Genomic DNA, 14,800 nt, shown 5'->3' with positions numbered 1-14,800 from the left:
GGACAGATATGGAAATGAATTGTCTTTGAATATTTCATAACAAATTGACCGTTGTGTTTGGCTCTGTTTGATATTATTTCTTTCGTGCAAAAGTCCTCGAATCAAACAGTTCTTATCCAGATGAAACCTTTTTTTTCAAGTTTGACTCGGCCTTAAAATTCTACATATATTTTTGTCTTTCTGAAGTCTTTTCTTTTATTTTCTTCTTTTTATTAGTAAATAGATACGATTTTTTTAATATTAATTACAATATAAATTACGAACTATTTTGGATTGTTCTTTGCTACTTATGTTGAATCTTTATGTCTAAATTTTGTTGATTTCTCAATATTTAGGTTTATTTTCTTGTATTAAAGCACCAAAGTTTTCGTTTTTGAAAAGATAGTGCAGCTTGGAGATGTTAATTACTGTGAATTTTTCATGCACACTCCAAGATACTGATTTTTTTTTTGCACATTCAGATTTTTTCTATAATGCATTATAGAATGGTAAAGGTTGAGACATATTTTTTCAACTCTTAAGAGTGATAAAACAAATTTTCTTGTATCTAGACTCGTTTAATTTCCAAAATATGTAAGTTCTCGTTTATCCCTTCCATATAAAAATGATTGGAGCTTGCGACCGGTCAAATATTTTCTGCGCAGGCGTCTAATTCAAGAATTAAGAATTTTGCGGTTGATTCAAATATTTTCCCTAAAATTTTAAATTACCTTTAGACTTTAAGATAGATGAAGTAATAACAAAATCGTGAGGCATATCAACTTTTATTCTAATAAAGGACATGAGACAATTTAACAGCATCATTTTACAAATTTCACTTGATATAATAATATTATTTACAATGAACTTATCGCCCATTTTCTCGGCAGCAGTAAAGGATAACTTAACATTTGATATGCTGTTAAGTAAGTATACGTAAGTTTGATTTCACACTTGTTATCAAAACCAAAAGTCCTACTTGGTATCGTTTGATACGCACAAAGAGGGAAGCGGTAATCTGGTGTTTTTATAACATAGGCAAGCTACGTGATCTAGAAAAGGTAGAAAACTATTGTATTGTATGATACAATGAAAGATGTATGAAAACAGCTATCATTTGACCCCTGAAATTTCAAAGGTATTACAATTATTCAAGATTTTCAAAATCAAGTAGATTTTATCAATAAAGGAACATGTAAATATTATGTGAAGTCACTTTGACGTCAGCATCCTATTGCAATTAACATTTGATGAAATAAGGCAATTTTACACATATTTTTGGACAAACTTGATTTGAACAAAGGCTTAACCAAAACAGATATATTTGACAAAACAGATTTTGTAGCAAAATATTTTTTTGAGAAAAGCTTTTGCTCATATTCAAATATTTAAATATTTATGACAAGATCTCAAAATGAGGTTATTTGGACAATTTTGCTCTAAATTCAAGAAGTTTGAAGCGGCCTTAACCCAAATATGAGAGACAAAATTTACACTATGAATACTGATATATTTTTTATAGATCTTTAGAAACCAGCTTAGTCTCGTCTTTAATTGTACCAATTGTGTCCTATTCCCAATGGTGTCATCCTGCTTGGCCCACATTTAGTTGCAGGTTTATAAAAGCATAGGGTATTTTGTTGTTTTAACAAGACAAGACAAGACAAGACAAGACAATACTTTATTTAAGTCTCACCTCTTCATTATATAAAACATACAAATAGTTAATAAAACAACATCATAAAACATACAAGAGCCACTCTAAAAAGAGTTATGAGAGACTATCTAAAATGTATATACATTATTTACACTAAAATTAGCTATATAAAATACATTTTCTTTTCAATAAAATGTCATTGCAGATTTTGGCAGTATAAAAGTACATATTTTCATCTGTGAATAAAAATATAAATTTATCGTCATCAGACAATTGCATAAAATTAACATTAAATAGGGATGCTTGATAAAACAAATAACAACGCAAATCTTCATACACAGGACAATTCATTAATACATGTTTTTCATCTTCAATTAAAAGATTTTCATTACAAATGCTGTTATAACAAATTCTATTTTCAACTAAAAGACCTTCATACCTTCCAGTCTCAATTTTCAAAGGAGCAGTACCACTTTTAATTTGGCATAGGCACTCCTATATTTACCAGGTATGTTTTTTAATAAATAGTTTTCTTCACCAAATTCATTTTTGAACAGTCTGTAAGTACGTAGTTTACTACGCTCGTTTGACATTAAATCAATATACCATTGCTCTTTAAATCTATTAAAACAGATATTCTCAATATTTTTTATAACATGTTTATCAATAATTAAATTAGTATTACAAAAATGTTCCATATCAACTTCTTTAAACTTTGTGTGTACTCTGAAATTCCAATTTTTCAGTCTATTATTGCATATATTATTTGCCCATATAAAAACTTTTTTGTTTATTCTATTATTACACATTTTTGTAAATCTACTATAAGTTCTAAAAATACATGTCCATTGTTTTACAATACATGGCATCCAACCCTTATCACCATATAGGGCTAAATTAGGTGTGTACTTTCCAACACCCATAAAAAAACGCATTGCCCTATTTTTTACAGCATTTATACAAGAGTATTCTTTACTTCCCCATATTGCAGCACCATATTCAATAACAGACATAACAAGAGTGTCGAAAAGCTTAGTAAAAGTAGAATATTCAAAACCACCATTTGCTTTGCATTTAGCAATTAGTAAACCTAATGATCTGCTGGCTGATTTTGCTACAATTTTCGCCATCTCGTTATAATCTAAAAACTCATTTAATAATAAACCAAGATACATATATTTTGATACAATATCTAACTGGTTTCCGTTCAACATAAATTCAAAATTTGTTTGTGTCACAGATTGTGTTCTGAAATGAACAATTTTTGACTTGTCCATATTTACAACTAAGTCATTTACATTACACCATATACTTATAGTTTATTTTTGAATTATAAACATATTTTTTACCTTTATTTTACCTGTACATTTTATGAAAGATACTTAATTCTACTATTAAATCAAAGAAAATGTACAAATATATTTATTAAATTTACCCGGAAAATGTATTGAATTTGACAAATATTTGAAAAAAATATTCAAAAATGTTTATCATTTTGACAAATTATTGACATTCTGGGAAAAAAATGTAAACAAGAAAATAATAAAACATTTCGAATTTCTTTTTATTTTTTCACCTTATTTATTTTTTTAATTTGAATAAATACTTTGTTCTGAAATGTAAAATAAAAAAAAACCCAATTAATTCTAAAAAATAAAATATAAATGCAACTGTTCACTAGCCAATCTTTACAAATGACATAATTTTATCAGTAATCTGCATCCACGCTAACACTTTCTTTTTTCAATTTATAATAAGTTCTATGTTCCCACTAGTGTATGTTAAACTGCCAAGAAAAGACGAGATCATCTACTCACGCTTCTTCAGCCACATACACTACATCGCTCAACTTCATCAGTTACAACTTCAACAGTTACAACTTCAACCAGAAACAGTATTTATCGATTACGAGACAGAAACCAACAACGCAACAGGTACAGTGTTCCCAGGGGTTACCGTGCAAGGCTGCTTCTTCCACTTTACCCAGTGTATTTGGTGAAAGGCACAGAAATGTGGACTACAGTCATACTATAAAGAAAATGAAGACATCACTCGACTTATACAACAAGCCGCAGTATTATCTCTCGTTCCACCCTACTTGTTGAGGATGTTTGGCTTACAACTTTAGAAGATATTGGTGAAACTGACAACATACCCGCTACAACATCATTTACTGATTATATGACAGAGTCTTGGTTTGAAGGATACCGCCTTTTATGGAACCACTACTTAATCGAAGGACCCGCATCACCAACCCCATGGATGGTTGGTACAACAAAATTAAGAAGAAACTCCACCATGCCCGCCCCAACATCTAGGAGATCATCGAGTTACTCAAGAGGACTCAGGCACTAACAGAATGTAGCATTATCCAGTATGCAACATGGGGAGCCTGCCCACCAAAAAGACGACGGTACAAAGTTATAGAAATCAGCCTCCAACTACTGAAAGACATATAATAACACGGACTCATCAACGTGATAGCATCTTCTTCATTTGAATTGAATGACTTCGTGAAATATTGTAATTTGTGACTTAGTAACTTTGTAAATAAAATGTTATGTGACTTTGTTAAAATATAAATGTTTTGTTAATTTCGAAATATAAATTAAATGTTGTATTCTTCATCACTATACATATAGTGACCCATATTACTTATTGTTATCATAATGCTTTTATCTTATTTTCTTATGCAATGCATGTATAAATTAGTATTATTATCATTAGTCATGTTAGTTGTCTGTTAAATGAATCGACTGAATTAATATTAAATTATTGTGAAAAAAAATATTGGGTTGTGTATACAAATAAAAGTGGAACTACAAAACGAAAAATACCTGAATATACCAGAAAACATAGATAAACTATATACAAATCAAGTTGGAACAGACTATACAATTGTTTGCTCATTAAACCTTTTGTCTTTTTTGTTTTCTTTACCAATGGATAATTGGTATAATTAAATGTGGGCAAACCAGGAGTAAACCTTCCCAAATGGTGACATTTTTTATTGAGTGAGAACTCACATGGCGGGTGATAGATGCATAGCAGGAGACGCTTATCCTGTTGACTAACCCGTCTTGTTCTTTTTAAAAGTCATGCGATTCCCTCATTTTCTGTTTACTTTAATTTGTCTCTTCCTTATCGATTTACGAGATTTGGACATCGGTAAACTACTGTCAACTTAATTTATGAACACCTGAAGGGTGTTATTTAGCAGATTTATTACTTTTATTTTATTTTATTTTATTTTTAAATTCAAGGGCTTAATGAAAAGTGACCTTATCACACCTTCTCCTTTGCAGAAAAAGTCTCAAAAAAGGATAATATACAAAAGGGGCAATCAAAAACCATATGATAAGTCTAATGAAAAAGACAATAAAATGCTAGAAAAGAAAAAGGACGAAAGGAAAAATAGCAGGCTACAAAACAAAACATCGAGTTATATTGATGAATGAATGTTTCTTTACTTTTAACTTTTTCTTGCTGTGTTGTTTGTTCGTATAATTTCTGAATTATCAGAAAAACAGTCAAATTATAAACCAATTCAAACCCCATACTTCACTTCTGTAAGGTATTTTGGCTTATTTTTTCATGAATTCACTATTCACGGAAGAGTGTCTATTGTTTAACTAAGACATTAAATTCTATTTACTCTATAGTTGAAAGATTATTCAAATAAAATTATTTTCACTGCCTAACAAAGACAAGCAGGTTTAGTGTAGCATGTTGCTTATAACTACGCCCTCATGGAATCAGTTTTAACTTGAAAATTAAAATTGTATTATCTTTCAATGATTGTTAAACTATGATTGTTTCACTCAATATATCACAGTGCTTATGGCTTATTTTATTTTTTAGGTTAGAAGAATAAAGGCTTACATTTTAATTTATATACCCACATCATTATGTCATGTGATATTGATTGGCTATTTTCTATACAAATCAGTTCGTCAAACCTATAGTTTTGTTAGACGTCTTAAACAGGATACAGATTATGAGGTAATGAATCATTTATGCAAATAAACAAAACTAAACCATGCATTGTAACAGTATGTAGATAAGTTATTTCCATAGATACTATGCAGCAATTTAATAGCAGCACAAGCATTTGAAATAGATTTTCGGATTGATGGATAGAGGGTAATAGATACAAGGAAATTTTGGAACAAAGGATTTTGCTTTGTAAAATTAAAGTGTTTTACCTACGCAATTATAACTAGGTTGAACAGAACGGATTATCTGTGTCTCTATTGACCAAAGGTTATGTTCCATTTCTCAGAGCAACACCCGCCCTGCTTCTTCATTTTTATTTGCTTGACCGATACGATTCGTCTGTTTGTTAATTCACAAGAGCAATGATCCGCAGTCTAAGATCTTTCAATACAAGAAAAGTGATTGTATATGTAAATTAACCGATTGTTTTCTATTACATTTTGATGACAATTTGACTGACTAGGTATTCGTATGACGGTGGATTCATGCATAGCAGTAGACGCGTATCCTATCAACGCACGCGGTCTCACTTCGTTTGGAATTCATACGATTCCCCAGGGGTTTTCCCTCGATCTTAACAAATGCATACAGAGGTACAGGAGTAGAAAAAGAAAGAAAATGGTGGGTTAAACCTAGTTTTATACTTAGCTAAACCTCCCACTTGTATGACAGATGTTTATAGTTCCATTATTATGACAAAATTGGGTGAGCATCCCAAACAGACATCCCCCAAGGGTGACTGGGGAATAGAAGTTTGGTCACCATTGGTCTTCCTAAGACCGGCAGTAAAACCCTCGCCAAAGTGGGGCGTCCGTTTGGCTGTGCGGGATGTACAAATTTGCAGCCACGTCCGGTCAGAATGGGGACGTTAAATCCGATGCCTCGTGTAAAGAGAGTGCCACGCTCTTTGCACGTTTAAAACCCTTGTAACAACTATTTGAGGGGTCCGTAGGTGACCTGTTGCAAGACTAAATTTCAGTCCTTATCCAATATACCCTCATTCCGGTGGCAGTCTAAATTTCTCCGACCTTAATCCTGGACACCTCTATTACAAACCTACCTACTATTTATTGTTAATTTGTTCTCGTCCTGAATATGCATGAAATATTTGCCACTGGACGTTAAGCAACTAACAATCAATCAATCAACCAAACAAGACATAATAGGTTAATATGACAGTACAAAGTACAAATTAATCTAAAAAAGACGCCAACAAAAAAGTGTGAATTTGACAATGACGTCAACAAAAAAAGGTTTTGTCTTTGAAAGCACTTATCGTATATAGTAAACACTTTCTCGATGAAGTAAAAATTAAGTAAAATTAAGTAAATATAGATTTAAAAGGGTAAACAAAACTACTAGGATTGTGAATATTCATTTCTCTCAGATACTTATTATGCTTATATTTCAATGAAATAAATACTTGCCTTGCATAATTCGTCTTGATCAGATTTCTCCAATGATCTAATACTAAATCACTCATGATTCACGATCAATTGTTTCGATATACCAATTGACGGCCGTGTATTTATAAGAAAGCAGATGTTTAGATATCTAAATTATTAAACCAATTATTGCACACAATATATATCATGTGTACTTCTAAAATAATAGCTAACACGTATTTTGTACCAAGGTCACACTTTCTATTTTCTAAATACAACATTAAAATATCCATGATAGAATCGTCCATATGAACTATGATTACCACCATTAACTTTTTTGATTGATATATTTTTTTCTTTCCAAAAATGGACCAAAGGGTCAAACTTTATTAAATCTATAATTTATAATTTGCTAAACATGATATCAGACCTTGTGCCATATCCATGAATACCATCAAACTACTGAATACAATATGGTTAATATTTTGAAAATTTCTGATTAAAATTTAAAAGTTTTAAACATTAGTCTTTATAGATATAAGAATATGTGGTATGAGTGCCAATGAGACAACTCTCCATCCAAGTCAAAATTTATAAAAGTAAACCATTATAGGTCAAAGTACGCTTGTTCTTTCATGATTATTTTAATATTTTGATTTATCCGTCTGTATACGTGATGAAGATCTCCTTTTATTTGCCAAAATAAGATCACTGTACATTCCTGAATATAACAATAAATCTTTGTTCTGGAATGCCGTACTGTGTCGCTAAGACATCCACTCCTGGGTAGCGCTGCTGTATGGGCACAGACATATCTGTAAAAGTTAATTTATATCGTATCTGGAACAATACTGATAAGTTCAAAGGATCACTAGTCCATCTTCTCTCTGTTCACAATGAATATGTTATCTACTGTCTCTTTCAAGATCGGTGTCCAGGAAACGGTCGCTCTCATGGCATTTCTCCCCCGTCCCTATCAGTCAAATATTGGTTTAAACAGACACCCCTAGGATTGAGGCAGTCTAAACCTCATAACTTTAATGTTCATTGACAAGGTACGCATTTCCTCCTGTACATGCATCATTAGTCAAGTGACCCTGAGTTTAGTCTAGTAGAGAGTGTCGTCGCTAGGTAGCAGGAAACCCCAAAATACTGTCAAAGGAATGATTATTAACATGTGGACACAGTTAGCAAAGTTTGGCATAAATTAAGATGGACTTGCGTTTAAGTGATTTACAAATGCTTTTTATGTTTATATGTACAGAAACCAGATCATCAACGATTTAACTTATTACTGAGTTTCAATATAATAAAAATTGAATTCTTTAGTAAACTATTTCTTTTTCCTTGTTGCAAATGGTAAGATGGAAGCAGACTCGTTAACTTCAATAAGATAAAACAATACCACTCATTTATGCATGTCATACTGATTTGTCTTACTAAGTAACATCCAAAGATGCTGTAAACCTCAACACAATGTTTCCCGCCATTGATAATGTTGCCTTTTACGATTATTCGATCAAGTTTCGTAATCCACACTGACAAATTTCGTATTGAAATATCTGAAATATTGATCTAATATGGATTCAGTTTGAAAATCAAAAATGAGCATTTAATTGTTATTCATTTTAAAGAAGTTAACATTTTCTGAATGCAATTGCATTTGTTTGTTTGAATAATATGTCTAACAACGATGGAGTTACACTTTTAATTACTATTTTGACTCAATTAAAGCTCTTGGAATTTATATTCCCCTTGACAGAAATTGAATGAAATTGGGAATGAAAATGGGGAATATGTCAAAGAGACAACAACCCGACCAAAGAGCACACAACAGCCGAAGACCACTAATGGGTCTTCAATGCAGCAAGAAAATCCCGCACCCGGATGTGAAACTTGCTTTTCTATGTTTTAACGGTTCTTTTAAATATAACCAGGGCTCCAAACCTTGCACAAGCAAGCTGCAATATAATTATGTGAAGTGGTTATTGAAAAAACCAGAATGTGACATAAAAGAAAAAGGCTCAGGATTGAAGAGGTATGAATTTACAGTGTGTTGTTTTTTAAAAACCTTCGTGAAATATTCACGACTTTAATAGACACGGGACGATTTAAATCTTGGCATATTGTATACACATCTGCCGTTTATCGAAGACTTTATAGTGCTCTCTCTAGATACACTATTGTTATTTTTGTCGTCGGGTTGCTGTTTCATTAAAATGAACCACACATCTCATTTTGTTATTATGAAAAATGTGATAAGATAAGTATTGCAATAGATAGAAGTCATATTTGAATTTTTGATGATAATATTTTAGTACAACATATACTAGATTGACTTTTAAGACAATTCACACTTAAGCTTGTTTTAGGGTAACAGTACAAAATTAGGGTTGTTTGGTAGGTAGGTATGTAGTACGGTAGGTAGTTAAAATAATCTTGTTTTTCTGAATTATTTTATATAGACGAAATAGGGGAGGATTCTAGATAAACTGTACACAAAACTACGAATACAAAAGAGAAATGCACTTTAATTCGACCTTTTCATGTCTTTATTAGTCTGGTTTTATCGTCCTTGTCAAAGAATTACAATTTTAAATGCATGTATGGAATTATGAACTTATAGTACTAATTACTGGCTAAAATATCCCGTCTAATTCACACAGATAGTGGTTTGATTTATTGAATGAGACTGAGAGAGCATATGTGTCATACCAAACAGAACGTGATCAGGTTTTATTCTTTGAAGACCGTTATATTGCTGGTGTGCTTCTAAATAACTTACTTGCAGCAATGTTTTGACAAGTGGGCAATAGCGATAAATCTTTGAATATGCAGGGAAGCTTATGCGTATCTATAGCTGCCGCGAATAAGGCAAAAAACAAAACGAAACCAAAAAACACATAAACGGTAGTTACCACTAAAGACCGAAAAGTGTTTTAAGCGAAAATAAAAAATAAAGCAGAAGTTGCTTTTAGAAATGACCATAATAACCGCATCTCCATTGCCTGTATAAATCAAAACTACAATAAAATAGATAACCAGAATATGAATCAAGTAAAACAGGTGATATTGGAAATTGTCAGTAATACACAAATGTCGCTTTTTGATTTAAATTCCATTTCATCCAGACGTTTTTTGGCAATCATTGGTTTTATATTGCTTGGTTTTGTTCATTTCTTGAAGAGATCAGATTGAGGTTCATGTAGATGAAGCAAAAGGTCCTTTATTTAGCCATCTGAAATCTTAACCCTCCACTTTTAATATTCATGGATGGAATAACATAAACATCAAATAACAACAATCAGAATAGGAAAAGCACACTACTTCAGTCTATTTTTATTTACTGGCTTATATCCGTGACAGAAAAAAAATATAAGCATATGGTAGTATCGTATACTTCTTTGTATGCTTATTTGATTAATTGCATGGATAAAAGGCAAATGGATAAGTTTGTCAGTTTATTTTCGACTTATGAGTATGAATGGCCCTTTAATATCTTTCGCCTCTCTTTTAATAAAACCTTAATAGGAATAATCGGTTTTATAGGTGTTTTTTGACAGATTTTCCCATACACTGGCTTACAAATTATAAAACTTCCAAGAGAAAAAATAAACATTGTTCTTTGTCTCTGATGTGTACAAAAACAACAAGTTTAAGCCAGTACTATCAATGTTCTTGTCCTGCGTCATTGGGATCGCTGTTTTTTTAAGGTCAATCCAGGCTTACAGTAAAGATATAAAGAACAAAATTGGCGTGAGGTCTCCTCTACATGCTTCACCTAGAGTAATTGCAACCTTTTTTGTAGCAGGAATTGTGTTATTTCAGGTAAATACATTTGATTTTTCTGGGATTATTTTGGAGCTGAATTGTATACAAAAAACTAGGCAAGTATAGCAAACAAGCAAACAAACAGACAAACAAACATGTTAGACAATACTTTGCATCCTACCTTCTATTGTTTTGTGGTAAATGGAGCTAAATAATGGAAAACTTTATATTAGTATTTAAATTGGCAAAAACCTTTACATCTTTCAACAGCAAGGGCGACAGGCGTGATATTATAACTTATTCGTTTAAAATGGTTCTTTGTTTTGATGGTCTGACGGTTCTACATACTTACTAACCTCACACAAATACTGCCTATTTGAATTACTTTTTAGGATAAGACTTCATGAATCTGTCAAAAAGTAGCAATATTCAACAAACAACCGTTTCTACCTTAGCTAGTTCCCTGTCTTTATTTTGACTCTGCTTTCCAAGTTATATGCCGTATTTTATTTCCTTATTCAAGCTTGTTGTCATCATGTTGTTAGCTGGGTTTGTTATTGTGTTTTTCTTTTACAACATATGGTCTAGAATGGCACAGTTGAGGTTTGTGCGCAATCAAAACTTATTTAACCTAGTACAAATTGTGCTTGTATCGAGTCAGTCTTTCTGGACCATGTGTTGCTCGTTGTTGTTTGTCTTTGTTTGTATGTAATTTTTCCAGAGTAGTCTGAAGTTGGTGGTTGGTGTGATCTTTTGTACTGCTTAATTTTTTTTGTAAATTCTGTTATCTTTTTTGTGTTTTGTTGTGGTATATGGTTTGTATTAACAAAATCGTTTTACATGAATAAAATCTAATGCACATCATGATCGAAAGTCATTCCATGTTGAGGTAAAATAAATACGCGTATTTTGGTATGAGTGTAAAGTGGTCCTTTGGATGGGATGTTACTCGTGTCAAATCTAGGCAACAGTAGTTCAATTCTCATATATCGACGAAGAAGTTAAAAATCAAGGGATCAAACTAAAAATGAATAAATTGAATGAACTCCAATAGGAGAGAGACGATGTTCGTCAAAATGTACGCTTCTCCTGCTATGCATGCATCCCTTCTCATGCGAAACTTCACTCAGTCAAAATGTCAAAATAGGTCAAAGTACAGATCAGTGGCGTACACTTGCATCTAGATCTAAGACCGCGAAAAGATAGCTAGTGATTTGAGACACGCACACATCATATCAGTCAACCACTTTGTTAAGATGCATATGAACCACTTATTAATTGTCGATTCCAGTCGTTCTTTCTCATAACTATGTTGAAGCAGTTTTTACTTTAGTGAGCACAACCCTATTTATGAATTCGGTAAAGTTTAATATGTGCGAACGTGAAGTTTTAGTTCAGTTATGTAAACGCCATACGATGGTGAAGAGGGTATATGTTATTGCTGAGAAATTGGAAATTAAAAATTGCAAAATTAAACACAGAATTAAGTTTGAAATCGTCAATCAATGTTTATATAGAGGGAAATATCAAGATACGAAACAGACATTTTAGTTTCGGTAGTATCCCTAATCTCATGTTTACTTGCATAAATAAGATGCAAGTACTCATTTCGTCTAATTAAGTCAAATTCACGACGCATGACTTATTGTTAAAGTGTTATATATATTTGATAGATATATGAAATATAATTTCTGTTTTTGTTTCAGGTTGGCATGGAACTGCTCACTCTTTATATCTTTTATAAACCTGGACTTCTGTTTACGACATACATCCAAACTGAATTATTCAACACATCTGAAGAGGCATCAGTACCTAAATTTGAAACCTTACTTACTGTTGCAGATGGTATTATATTTATCCATTCAAAGTATTATACAGCAAGTCATATAGAAATATTTTGCAAATACAACTGTATTTACCGACACTCTAAAGGAAGTAATCCAATTATTGATCACATTATTAATGGGTATCTTATTTTTATATACCACATATATAACTTATTTGACAGACCCTGTTGTTTTATTAGATGATCACTCAGAGACCAAACTGCCTTTTCAGTTCTATTAGTGATTTTTTTTTTGTTTTGTGTCAAGGTATTTCATGATTTTGGGAACACAGTATGATGATAACATTTGGGGTTACCGACTCCGTTTTGCCACTAAAGCACTCACAGGTTCGTGTTTTCTCTTAATACGAACATAATTCGTTTGTTTTTTTAAAACTTCCCAGTAGTCCATTAATATCGAACCAACAGCCATAATTCTTTTTCCCACGTTAAACGATAGGTTTGAATTTATGAATAAAATATTCTTTAGTTTATGTTCCTATGTGTTTTGATCTTAAAAAGTATGATTTATTTCATTCCCGCCGAAATTGATATGTATGAATGAAAAGCTTTTCCAGTATGAAACAATATGTACCATGATTTCTACATACTAATTTGTAGAATGTAAATGTTATGTGTACTCTTTCAAATATATCCCAAACATGTATATTTCAACGACCTTTAAAAAACGTTATTGGTAACTTCTGCCAGTAAATCGTAACAGTTTACTACTAGAAATATTTCTATCGGCCTTAATTTAAAACCTCAATATATGTTAAACCGTCCTCTTTTTCAGTTGGTTTTTACGTGTCATTCTCTCTGTCCAGCATATTCATGGTCGGTTACGTCATTGCAATCTTCATCAGTTATCGTAAAGATCTCGAAAAGATGCAAAGAGGAGACTACACATTCTTGCCAATGAAATTCAGAAAAAGTTTAAATGACAATCTAGTCGTAAGTGTAATAATCATATAATGAACGTAGTCTTTGTTGAAATATTTACAACATGTACAGATTCGGGGTGATTTACAGCCTACATATTTTATAGACCATTGTCTATCGTTGAACATCGTTTGCTGATCTCTAGATTTGTATAGAGCTTATGTCTCATTGACGTATAGCAGGCATTTTTATTCACATTTCCGGTGAAAGGAAGAGCAGCATTCCGGGGACTGATATTACTTCTACTTATTCAAATGATATATCCAAACTCCATACATTTTGATTGATTGATGGTGTTAAACGCCCTTTCCAGCAACCTTTATGACTTTTTATTGGTAGATGTAGCCTGAGTACCTAGACAAAACTACCTACCTTCGGCAGGAAAACTGGCAGTCCTAGTTTACTAGGTTGGAGTCTGAGATCGATTACAAACTTACAACCTCAAGTTTGACAGAATAGTTGACACTGTGGATGAACTACTGAGACTACTCAGCTACCGAGCTACCGATGCCTATTCCTACATATTGAGATTGTGTAGTTAAAATTACACAAATTACAAAATTTAATAACCTGTAAACCTGTTATGTGTAATCAACCGACACTCATATTTTAGAAAATACTTGCTTCCATTTTGGAATGTATATAATTTTCGTTACTAAAAAAATAATAATAAAAGCTCTAACTTTGAAAATTCATTTTACTAAATATAATATGTTTGGGGGAAACAATTATCCTTTGTCATGGTTATTGTTGTTGTGGTTCCATTTTGATAAGACATATTGTACAACTTGACAATTTGAGTTGTTGGCCTTTTCTCCAATTTTATCTGTAAGCATGAAAAAGGTCAAATAAAACACAAATGTCTCGGATTTATAATGCAAAGCATGAAGATTTTAAAAAGCAATCAATTTACATTCCTCAAATCTTTTGTCATTCAATAGATTTAGTTTTCAAACCAATTCTTGGAAACTATTGAAAAAAAAACTCACCAAAGATACAAGGCTTGTAATTTTGTACGACAGACGCGCGTCATCGGTGATGCTCGATTAAAAAAGTCACAAGGCCAAAATAAAGTACGAAGTTGAAGAGCATTGAGGAAAGCATTTTTTTTTTATTTTCCTCCAGATCTTCATTTAGGGACTCGTTCAGGTCCAAACTGCTGTTAAGATATCACATACTCCACTAAATAAATAAAAATACAAAATAATAAAACAGATATATACATACTTCAAAGCGGCATAACGG

General features: G+C 32.0%; 1 protein-coding gene across 3 annotated transcripts in view; it reads left to right on the top strand.

Annotated features, from left to right (window-relative positions):
* The window catches only part of LOC127730680 (stimulated by retinoic acid gene 6 protein-like), an 88,386-nt gene that overhangs the window by 41,713 nt on the left and 31,873 nt on the right, over positions 1 to 14,800 (top strand). For all 3 annotated transcript variants that reach the window (XR_007995216.1, XM_052239194.1, XM_052239195.1), the window contains exons 8-12: positions 5,498 to 5,638; positions 8,955 to 9,055; positions 10,731 to 10,845; positions 12,495 to 12,633; positions 13,410 to 13,567. Coding sequence is in view for 2 of the 3 variants with exons in the window: in XM_052239194.1 (XP_052095154.1) it covers positions 5,498 to 5,638; positions 8,955 to 9,055; positions 10,731 to 10,845; positions 12,495 to 12,633; positions 13,410 to 13,567 (654 nt within the window). In the remaining variant the exon portion in view is untranslated. The remainder of the gene's footprint in view (positions 1 to 5,497; positions 5,639 to 8,954; positions 9,056 to 10,730; positions 10,846 to 12,494; positions 12,634 to 13,409; positions 13,568 to 14,800) is intronic.

Source organism: Mytilus californianus, unplaced genomic scaffold (assembly GCF_021869535.1).
Source record: "Mytilus californianus isolate M0D057914Y unplaced genomic scaffold, xbMytCali1.0.p SCAF_2, whole genome shotgun sequence".
In the NCBI taxonomy this organism is placed as follows: Eukaryota; Metazoa; Mollusca; class Bivalvia; order Mytilida; family Mytilidae; genus Mytilus; species Mytilus californianus.
The sequence above is the reverse complement of the archived record's forward strand: the minus strand, read 5'-3'. Positions and strand labels throughout refer to the sequence as shown.